Genomic DNA, 12395 nt, shown 5'->3' on the forward strand with positions numbered 1-12395 from the left:
AGAGTTACGATGCATGAAAAGCCAATCATAATAATGAGAAGGGAATGTCTAAAACAAGGTTTCATTGCCATATGACAGTCATTATATTAATGCTGAATAACAAAATTGGCACAAAAACTCATTACTCGTTGCAACATAAATATAATGCTGGAATTACACTGATATTTATGGCAGAGTAACAAAAGCATTACTAATTCTGTAGTTTTATTTAATCTATAATCATTTATCTAGCATCAAATGTCACACTTGCTCAAATTTTCAATATCCATTTATCTCTAGTCTTTTTTGTTCAAACGCAGTTGGCTTCATCTTTTACACAGGACTTCTTGAATGGCTGTGATACTAGAACCAAAGCATCAATACATATTCAAATATTGTAAACATAATATCCGAGAGCATTAACACACATATGCATCTGTTCTGCTTGGTAAATGGAGTGGTTTTCTACGCCTCATAAAATCTATCTAGACCAATCCAAACTGGCCTTTTAGTGCTGTGCTATAATCCTCATGTACAGCCATTATTTATTTTAATATTTTATATATATTTTTTAAAGTAAAAATAACAAATTTTCTAATCATACAGCAAGGCGAACCTCACAACGCCAGTCAAAAACATATCCATGACACCAAAATCAAAAGAGAAAATATATATATTACATAAAGCAAATGAAGTCTATATTTAGGAACATCAGGACTGACTGATGATGATTTTTATATTTGATAGCTGATGATTTTTTTTTAATTAAGCAGCAAAAATTAATGAGAGTAAATAAAAATACTAAGATGTAATTTTATTTTATTTTAAAATATTTTTTAATAAATAATATTGTTGAGGCGATCCACCTGGTTGGTCCTTTGTCCTACGCACCTATTACTTGCAGGTGTGCGATGGAGTTTGATCACTAATTTTAAAATATTTTAAAATGTATTACTTTGCAATATTTTATATAGATTTTATTATTTGAGAGAGAGAGATAGATTTTGAGATACTGGATTTTTGACTTTCATGAGCTGTAAGCTCTAATCATCAAAAAAAAAAAAAAACTGTTTTACTTTATATGCAATGAATCTAGAATATATGAAAGTTTCACTTTTTGAAATAAGTTACAAAAAAAAAAAAAAAAAAAAATTCACCGTATTCAAATTTTTTGTTAGATGCACCTGTGTGTGTGTGTGTGTATATATATAAGCACATAATTTACATTATAGTATAGTATATTATATTAATGAGAATTTGTGGGAAAGGGCCTGATTGTCTTTATGCAAAATATAATTTCTTGTTTTTTATCATTTCATTTGGGGGTCAAAAAGTTGTTCTTGATAGATTTTGTGAGGTTCCCTTGAAAAACAAAGCAACACACACAGATTGTCTCGACCCTGCCAAACAAGTTCCAGCTTTATATGATGAAAATATTTTCCACCAGGAAAACTTAGTGGTCACCATGAAACGATTCTCTAAACTAAAGGTAAAAGCAATCTACCGATAAAAGTGAAGAAGACAATAAAAACACGATGCAATGAGAAACACAGAATAAAACACAAAGTGATAGCCAGCCTCAGTGAATTGTGCAGCAAACTGACGAGCTCCACATGGATGGCGCCCATCCACGTCAGCTCATTTACAGCCGTGTGTTAAAATTGTAATCTACACGTTAATTAGAGTTCCTGGCTCAGCCGTGGGCCTCGTGTGCACAGAGGACGTACTTTAATTATGTATGCCATAATGTGATTTGTCTTTATTTATCTCACAGAGCAGCTTAAGGTCAATGTGAGAATTATATATAGTCACGCCGTCCATTCAAGTTCTTTGTGGGATCAGCATTAATTTCAAGACTACAGAATGAGGCTATTATTATCTCTACAATACAAGATGAGAATATTTAAAAACGACTTTATCGTTTAGGGTATGTGCTAAAGACAAGGTGACTAAAGCAGCCGCAAGCTCTTAACACCTAAGAAAGTGAATCTCACAAGGAAACGACCAGTTGCTCTAAAATCAAAAGAAATAAATATTATATTTCACAAAGAAAACAAAGCTCATTTTATCTGCAATTAAGATTTTTGTGCATCAAGCAACTAAACAAATTCTCATTACTGTAGTGTGAAACAAATCTCACTGTCATTTGTATAATAAAGAAATTAAAATTAGCATAAATTATGTTCAGTGCAAAAAAGCATGATGTATAAATACTTAACATATTAAATAATAGATTATATATTTTTTGCCTTACAATAATGCAAATTAAATATTTACTTTCAATGTAAAAATAATAGCCTAGGTGAAGAAAAATAGTACAATATAATTTCTTATTTTTTTCTTTTGATTTTGAGGTGATGTATGACCACCTGGGCATTTCCTGACAGTTTTTGTGAGATTCACATAAGAATTTGTTTTTTTTTGGCAAAACACATTCCTTTTGGTTTATGATCTATTTCTTTAAACAACTATTGCAACCATTATTTTTGCCGCACGGTAGCTCTAGATGCAATTACTTCAGGCTGGATAACGGATATCAACACCCTTCAAATGTTCTGTAAATTTCCGAACAACAACAATAAAAAAAAAAAAAGAAAAGTAAATCAGAAACCCGTGAGTGTGAATGTTCATGAAGACAATATGAGCATAAGTATGATCCACCATCCGAGGTATTAATGTGTGGACACAGACAGGCTGTATCGAGACGTAGCCTCATTGTTCCAGGAGCGACATCAGTTATTTAACAGGTTTTCACCGTAGTACCTCCAAACCTGCTTCAGCATTAAAGGAAGGAGTCCTATGTCCTATGTGAGGGGGGTAATAGGCATGAAGGCAGACGGCAGTGCCTTATAGACAGCATTCTTCACTCAGACTGAGAACTCGGCCCCGTTCTTCCGGGCGCGAACCATCAGAACCTGAAGGCGGAGTCCAGCAAAAGGGTTGAACCAGCGCAGAGAGGGCGGCCCGCCGAAAACAGCCTTCATCCCCTCCCACCGCACCCGCCGCTCCCACGTGGGCTTCTCGTTCTTCAGTCGCTCGATTTCCTGTGCGGGTCAAGCGAGAAATGTATAGCTAAGGCTAGTACAGTCAGAGCGTTGTTACAGAACTCAAAAGCAGAGAAATTTAATTGAAATAATGTAGCCTAAAATGAAAATCTTACTTTTACTGCTTTATTTTACATAATAAATTTTTTTTATTTTTTATGATTCATAATAAAAAATATATAATATTTTAATATATACATATATATTTGTATAAATAATTTTTAACTCAAATTCTGTGAATTTGAACTAGATCTGAGAAATAATGCGGCATAAAATTAAAAAATATATATTTTTATGCTTTATACATAAAATAGATCATTTTAATTTATATGATTAACATAATAAGTAAACAAATATTTTATATTCATGTGTCTGTGTGTGTCTATATATATATATATATATATATATATATATATATATATATATATAGATCTGAGAAATAATGTAGCATAAATTGAAAATATATTTTTTACTGCTTTAAAATAAAAATTTTATTTTCTTTGATTAATAAAATAAAAAAATATTTTATTCTATAAATGTATAATATATTATTATTAATAAATTAGAACTAAAATTCAGCAAATTTGAACTGTAGAGCTGAGAAATATTGTACCTTCGTTATACATCAATTATTTGTAATTGTTATTTTTGTGATTAAAACAATGAAAATAAAATATAATATTTGAATATATACATATGTGACCCTAGACCACAAAACCAGTCATAAGGGTCAATTTTTTCTAAATTTAGATTAATACATTATCTGAAAGCTGAATACATAAGCTTTCTATTGGTGTATGGTTTGTTATGATAGGGCAATATTTGAAAATCTGGAATCTGAGGGTGCAAAAAAATCTAAATATTGAGAAAATCACCTTTAAAATTGTCCAAATTAAGTTTTTAGTAATGCATATTACTAATCAAAAATTAAGTTGATATATTTACAGTAGGAAATTTACAAAATATCTTCATGGGACATGATCTTTACTTAATATCCTAATGATTTTTGGCATAAAAGAAAAATCTATCATTTTGACCCATGCAATGTATTTTTGGCTATTGCTATTGTTTTGTGGTCCAGGGTCACGTATTTAATATTAATATAAATAATTCTGCAGGGTTGCTTTTTTCAATAAGTATAATGCATAGCAATAAATAATAAAACAACCATGGCTGTAAAAGTTCAGTTCCATCAGAAGTAATGGTAGTAACCAGGTCAGAGGACTTCTGGAGGTTTGTGGAAGTCGACTTACCGTCTCATCGTTACAGATGGAGTGAAGCTGAGTGCCGAACATGACAGCAGTGAAGGTGAGAAACAGCAGTGCTTCCAGACACAGGAAAATCAGCAGCATCACCGCCACAGGTGGAGAGAAATCACTACACTCTACAGAACAGAGGAGAACAAACAACATCGGTCAAAGCCAATGCTGGACATCAACTTCTCAAGTGCTTTGTATGAGGAGTAAAAGAACAGTAGTACAGATTACAAAAAAAAAAAAAAAATGTATTTTATTCTAGTGGAAAGAAAATGAAGAAGAAAAAAAAGTATCAAATACATTCTTAGTGATATGCAATTAAAAAACAACTACATACTGTAGATACTGTACATGCAAATAAAAAGAAAAAAAAAAACAGTATACATTCTTGGTGAAAAAGTTTTTTATATTTTCATTTGATAAAATATGTTTTTAATTTAATTATGAATACATTTATTGTAAATATATGTAAGGAAAATAAGATTTAGAAACAATGAATATAACTGTAATATTATAAACAGCATATAGTAGGCAAAAATGATTACAAAGTGTTTTCTTAAAGTGGCTTATCAGAGCAAAAGAAGCCTGCAATGACACAGCACACTGAATGTCAAAGTCTTGCACTTGACTCCTTATGACATGATATCATCTGTCCTCCAGTAATGGATTGACAATCTCAAATGTCTATTACCCACCATTCCACTGGACTTTGACACAGGTGAAGAAGTGGAAACCGCAGAGACACAGTGCATGCAATGAAATGGAGGCAATGTACATCTGGGAAGAAGAAAAACACACTGAAGTTAAATAGTTCAAAATGATGTGAAACGCTTTAAAATGCTGGTTCCTTATGATTAAAACCTCTAAATATTGTTGTACACTGATGCCTGTAACATTTATCAGAGTAAGATTAAGGACAATAAAGCAATATGGAGTATAAATGGTAGCCTTACAATAATCAATCAACACAAACTCAGCACACCTGAGAAATTGGAAAAACGCTCCAACAACGATGTGGAATCCAATCAGTAAAAATTATCCCGCACACTATCAGTCCATGCTAAATGTAGATTTTTTTTTTAACCAAAAACAGTGACGTTTCGGTCCACTGACCTTCATTAAGCCTTACAATAATAAAACACTAATTAAATCATTTTTTATTAGTAATGATCACAATAAACATTTGTTTCAAAGTAATACAGTACATTAGCCAATCCATAAAATTAGTTTTTTTTTTACAGTTATCAAAGTAGTAACGGCCAAAGATCACAATATAAACAAATAACTGCACTGGACATATAGAACCGATTAATGATTATGCTCATGCAAACAGATCATCCGTTTCATAATCATATTTTCTCTGAAACTAAGGCAAAAGAGGGTCAGCAATTCCACCACAAAATATTGTAAAAGAAGAAACAGCAGTATCAGACACACTCACAGTGAAGAGGACAAAGAATCGCTGATTGTTCTCGCCCACACAGTTGTTGACCCAAGGACAGTGATGATCCATCTTCCTGATGCATCTCTTACAGATACTACAACAAACAAACAGGAGAAAAGACCATGGCAGTTATAAAACAAGACGAGAAACGTCTAGAAATCACTGATGCTTGGCTAATATGCCACTGATATGTAAGGCAAAACAGGATTTTTCTGGCTCTTTTGAAATAATTTTTATTTTTTTTTTATTCCTCCCTAGTCAACAGTACACTACTAGATTTTTTTTTTTTAAACAGAACAATATTTTTTATTCATCAAGGAGGCATTCGATTAACCAGAAGTAACAGTACAGACATTTACAATGTTTCAAAAGATTTCTATTTTAATCAAACAGTCCTAAAAATTGATAGGTTTCTAAACTGTTTTCAACACTGATAATACCAAGAAATGTTTCTTCAGTAGCAAATCAGCATATTAGAATGATTTCTGAAGGATCGTGTGAAGATATCTGAAGACTGGAGTAATGATGCTGAAAATTCAGCTTTGATCACAGAAATAAATTATATTTTAAAATATATTCAAATAGAAAAAGTTACTTTAAACTGCAATCATATTTCATATTAATGCATATGTGGTATTTAGTAACTTGAAATGGAGGATTTTATTCTTTCCAAATGGAAAAAGATCAGCCAATCATAACATAAGTAATTTTACACGCAAGTCAAAATAATACAGGAACTAAGTACTGTAAAAAGTGTTAAAAAGAGGGTGCAAAATTGACATTTGAACTGGTTTTGGTGCTAGAACCTGGTCTGACATTTTAAGAGGGGAAAAAAATGCCACAAATGTGCACAGTAGAATGTGACCATGTACAGATAAAATACTGTTAGCAAAAGCTTTGCAATACATCAGATGTTGGTCATACCTGCAATGGTGTGCCCTCTCTGGTTTAATGCTGCAGCATTTTGGACACTTGTAGATGACCTCTCCTGGCTTCAGCTGCAGACTCTCCATGTATTCTTTAGTGGCGTTACCTTTGGGAACAGCTCCCTGATAAACACGGCACACCTCACATCAATAACACCCATCATAAAATGTACATTACCGCATTTAATTAAAATAACAGCCCTTTCTTACCGGATCCGTCAGCATGGTTCGCAGGTGCGACGTCAGCGCCAGTATGGCCAGGAAGTTGAACGCCAAGCCATTGATGAGAGAGTACCAGAAGCTTTTGGAGGGGAGCAGCATGACAAAGTTCACCACGAATTCTGCGTACATGACCAGAAACCAGGTAATGACGGCGCACACCATCCCGCAGCTGTCCTGAATGAACCAAACGCGGTTTGCTGCCACCTCCTCCTCCCCTCCGCTGAGCAGGGGCTGGTGCTGCTCCACATCCCTCAACCGGTGTCCTGAAGACTGCATTCTCACCTGCAAAGAGAGGAATGGGTGAGTAGGAGGAGCAAGACTCCCATTGGATCGCCGTTCCAGCCTGACATAACACTGTTTCACATGCTTGTCTATAATGTTACTGTATAGATAAAGGAGAACTGGAAAGCAATACAACATGCGCATGGCACTACAGTGATTTTTTTTTTGACATTGCTAGTTACAAATACAAATGCCAAGTAAGATATTAAATCATTTTGAAGTAGAAAAACTGAAACGTTTTCTTGTAAAACGTACTCCAATAATTTTAGTTTCTTTTTACACTGTAGCAACACCAAGGCAATGCAACCCAGGGAATGCATGAACTGATATAATTTATATCCTTCAATGCAATGAAGTGACCTTTTATAAAAGCATCTGCCAAATGCATAAACATAAATGTAACAATCTACTACAGTGAATATCACATTTACTACTGCCCATTTTGAGAATTTGATGTCTAATTTAGATTCCTCTGATGTATCAAATTTTTAGACCCATTTCTAATCTTCCATTTTTAGCAAAAATTATAGAGAAAGTTTTTCATCAGCTCCAAAGTTTCTTGGTCGCTTACAAAATTTTTGATGCGTTCCAATCAGGCTTGAGAAAATTTCACTCCACTGAGACGGCTCTTTTAAAAGTGTTTAATGACATTGTTTTAGCTACCGACTCTAGAGATTCTGTAGCACTGGCACTTTTAGACTTGAGTGTTGCTTTTGATACTGTAGACCACAATGTTCTTCTGTCCTGCTTAGAACAGGTAGTGGACGGAGGTTCAGCCTTAAATTGTTTCCAGTCTTATCTTACGAACAGGAGTTTCTCAGTTAATATTGGCAAATTTCACTCTTCCTCTGTACCTTACACTTGTGGGGTCCCTCAAGGCTCTACTCTAGCTCCCATGTTATTTTCCTTGTATATGCTTCCCTCTGATCTATCTCTGAGAAGTAAGGTATAAATTATCATTGTTATGCAGATGACATACAAATATATCTTCCTTTGAAACATAAGAATGGATTAGACCCGATGGCCGCCTACCTCTTGGATGTTAAAGCATGGATGTCCCTAAATTTTTTAAGTCTGAATGAGAGTAAAACAGAGATTGTGGGGTTTACCTCTTCTGATACACACAGTATACCAAATCTACATCTTGGTGTTCTGGCACCTTATGTAAAGCCGTACGTAAAAAATCTGGGTGTGGTGCTGAACAGTGCCTTAAAGCTTGATAGACAAGTCAAGCTTCTATCAGCTGCAGACCCTGGTAAAAATTAATTTGAAAGAGTAATCCACGCTTTTATCACCACAAGGCTTGATTATTGTAATTTTATCTCCACGAGGCTTGATTATTGTAACTCTCTCTATTTGGGGATCAGTCAGTCCTCCTTAAACTGCTTCCAGATGGTTCAAAATGCAGTGGTCAGAGTCCTGACGGAAGCTCGAAAGCGCATATTACACTGTATATTTACATTGGTTATCTGTGCGCTACAGGATTAATTTTAAGGTGCTCTTATTGGTTTTTAAGTCTTTAAATGGTTTAGCACCCTCATACCTCTTGGATCTGTTGATAGACCACCAACCTGCAAGAGCACTTAGGTCTGCCAACTTAAGGCTCTTAGTGGGTCCTAGAACCAGACTCAAGTCTTGGGGTGATCGAGCATTCGCCGTAGCTGCTCCGAGACTTTGGAATAGTCTTCCTACACAAATCTGAAATGCACTATCCATTTTTAAATCTAGGTTAAAATATGTTTTATTTTATCTGGCTTATTCATGATTTGCATTTGCTTTGCCCTGTGTTTTGCATTTTTATTTGTGACCTTGTCTGTGTTTTAATTGTACTAGTTGTGCTTTATAAATAAATTGAAATTGACGTTGCAACAGACATAAAATTATACCTCAAATTGTGTCTTAAGGAAAGATAAGTTATTACTTTTCCAAATGATTGAATGTACATTTTTATGGCAAATTAAAAAATGGGTTCAAAAATGCCATTACCTTCCATTTAAGGAAAGACTTGTGCCATATATATAGACCAGAATAGCACAGTGACTTGAATTTACTTAAATTTTAAGATAAAGTTTAAGTAAATTCTTTCAGTACATCAAGTTATACTGCTCTGGCAAAAAAAGTTTTTTATTTTTTATTTTTTTTTATTAATTTATTTTAAGTTGTTTTTTTATTTTAAGCAACAAAAATTTTTTTTTTTTTATGTTTTTAGTTTAAGTTAACTATAATAACCTCGATTCACAATGATTTCTGAGAGATTGTGTGACGCTGAAAATTCAGCTTTGCATCACAGGAATAAATTACATTTGAAAATATATTCAAATAGAAAACTCTTCTGTATTGTTCATCAAATAATCACAGCCCTGGTGATGGAAAGAGACTAGCAACCCCAAACTTTTGAACAGAAATGTACTTTGAATCAAGCATGCACTTATATCTAAATAATATAATAACCCACTAAATATTTTAAATTCCCAAATCCAACCACTGGAAACAGACACAAATACAGTGAAAGTCCAAATCTAAGAAGCCTCATATTTTTGTCAGTGTGTAAAAGGCTCGGGGGGGTGTCGCCTTCAAAATGAAGCTCTCTTATAATGCTGTGGAAACCATTTATAATCCTGGTATCACTGGAACTTCACTGCCAATCTGGTGTCTTTTGTTAAAGAAACAAGGAAGAAGTTTCTATCCTCAACTTGGGCTGAAATTTAGCATCTAATTTACATAAATACTTTTGAGATGCAAATCGCTTATAAAACAAAAGGCCAAACAGCCTAAAAGCAAGATGTGACTGGTCAGTGCCAAAAATGACAATGCACACTCATTCCAAAGCAGAAAACATACTTAAAATACTGGGAAATTCTTTACACTAAATGCTCACCTGCGCATATTTGCTTTTCTGACAAATTAAAAGTTTGTTACTTAGTGTAAGGGGTTTGTTCAAGTGATGCAAATGACTCACCAAGCAGAGCGTCCCTCACAATGACATCCTCTCGAACCCTGTTGGGTTTGAACTCAAAGGCATCCACAGTCTGGAGCCTGTAGAGGACACACACATACAGAGAATCATGGGAAAAGTGATTATACCTACGGCAAGAAATGAAAGTATGTCAGAAAGCGGGGCAATGCACAGAGCCTTATTTTCAGCCTTACTCAAAATTAGACTTCATCTCTAATAATCATCTAAATATATATATTTAAACAAGCTGTATATTTTACAAAGTCAAATCTGCAACCTAAAATAACACACAGGCTCAACTATGCGTCATGGTTTAATTTGATATTTTCTAATAATGTCCTTAACTAATTCTGATCATTTCTTGCAAAAAACTTTCTATGGCTATATTAATTGAAATGTTGTCAAACATAATTACAATTTGTTTTGTTTAGTGACTTTTAACACTAGGTTACACAATGTCTCACACATGCAATTTGAAAAATACTGCATTTAACCAAGGGTCATGAAATATATGTTGCGCTTATACATATACACACATACATACATACATACATACATATATATATATATATATATATATATATATATATATATATATATATATATATATATATATATATATATATATATATATACACATATATGCATGCATACATACATACATGTATGTATGCATGCATGCATGCATATATGTATGTATGTATGCATATATATATATATATATATATATATATATATATACATACATATACTTGAGTAAATGTGCAATGAAGGTTTATATCAGAACAAACTTGTTGTTATTGACTGAAAAAAGTAATATAAGAGTGTGCAAATCATAACATAATGACATTTTCATGTAAATGATCTTTTTAAGTCCTTCATGAGTAAAGTTAGTTTAAAAAGATGCTTATTTAAGAGCCTACCATCTGATAAATAAACCTCAGTTTCACTTACCACCTCTTTAACAGATCAGATAATGCTAAAACCCCACAGTTTCCCTCAGCCAGACGCAACTAAATAAAAAAATCTGCCCTGATATCAAAGGATCCACGTTCCTGAAAGCCCAAAACATTCATAAACGTTCAAATATATTCATTCATTCACACACAAAGTGAAAGTGATGCTGGCCTGTTATGAGGAAATGTGTTTTGATTTGCAATACTTGTTCCAGGCAGCTAAAAATAATAAACAGGCACAAAATCAGCCTGTATACTATCATTACTTGTTTTTATTTGGTAAACTCGCATAGCAACCATCATAATAACACGCTTATATATGTGTTTATTTCTCTTTAAGATTAATCTCCCGTCACACCCTTCATCTAATTCATCGTTTGGTTATAATATTTTCAACCTGCCTTAATTATAAGTAATATATTAGCAATAAACTCTTTAATTATTCTGACAGTCTCATTATAAAGCAGTAAAACACATTTAAATCGCAGCCATACAAACATCATCATGATTCACTTTCTTTATCGAAATACTGAGCATTTTCTCTCGCTTACCGCCTGCGAAATCAGCTTTTATCCGCCAGTTGCGATTCTCAGATGAGCGATGGGCAGATATAAAGAGATCATTTCATTTCTCGAGCTGTTTAAACGGTTTCTTAGGTGAGAAATACTGATGAGGGTCACACACACTTCCGGAGTCCAGTGCGATCATTACTGCTGCTTCTGCTGTCCGATGAGTGACGGGCTTGAACACACGCCGCTCGCCGCGGACCCCTACCGGCGGATACGGAGCGCTGCAGCGCGCAGGGAGCCTCCTGATTTAATAAGGACCTCCAGGGAGGTCACTTTCTGTCTCAGTGGAAATTCTACGATGATTTTTTATTTTTTTAAGAGAAGGGCCTCAAAGGGGACAAATGTGCAAAGGACCAAATTAATATAATGTATTGTAACGTGGATTCAACACTTGAATTTAAGACAAGTGACATTTTCAACTATATGAACTTCTGTAATACATTTTATACCATAGTCTGCCACTGGATAACAATTAGTAAAAGGCTAATTATTATTTCAGCATTACTTTTCATGGGACCAAATTGGTCAAAATGAGCAATATAGCATTGTTTGAATTATTCTCACCTAATTTGAATTCCTACATTTGACCTTTTTTGTTCATTTGAAATCCATATATATATATATTAGTGCTGTCAAATGATTAATCGCGATTTATTGCATCCAAAATAAACGTTTTTTTACATTATATATGTATGTGTACTGTGTATATTTATTATGTATATATTAATATAAATACACACACATTCAGTATATATTTACAA

General features: G+C 33.6%; 1 protein-coding gene across 1 annotated transcript; it reads right to left on the reverse strand.

Annotated features, from left to right (window-relative positions):
• Positions 1 to 965: 965 nt before the first annotated feature.
• On the reverse strand, positions 966 to 11800 carry LOC306842650 (palmitoyltransferase ZDHHC7). Its single transcript, XM_079373612.1, has 8 exons — positions 11617 to 11800; positions 10113 to 10189; positions 6860 to 7153; positions 6648 to 6772; positions 5721 to 5817; positions 4975 to 5056; positions 4277 to 4407; positions 966 to 3023 (listed from the first exon to the last, which is right to left on the reverse strand). The coding sequence occupies exons 3-8, from the start codon at positions 7145 to 7147 to the stop codon at positions 2847 to 2849; spliced, it is 900 nt and encodes a 299-aa protein (XP_079229738.1). The 5' UTR covers positions 7148 to 7153; positions 10113 to 10189; positions 11617 to 11800; the 3' UTR covers positions 966 to 2846.
• Between the last annotated feature and the right edge of the window lie 595 nt (positions 11801 to 12395).

Source organism: Barbus barbus (genome assembly GCF_936440315.1).
Source record: "Barbus barbus genome assembly, chromosome: 23".
NCBI lineage: Eukaryota > Metazoa > Chordata > Actinopteri > Cypriniformes > Cyprinidae > Barbus > Barbus barbus.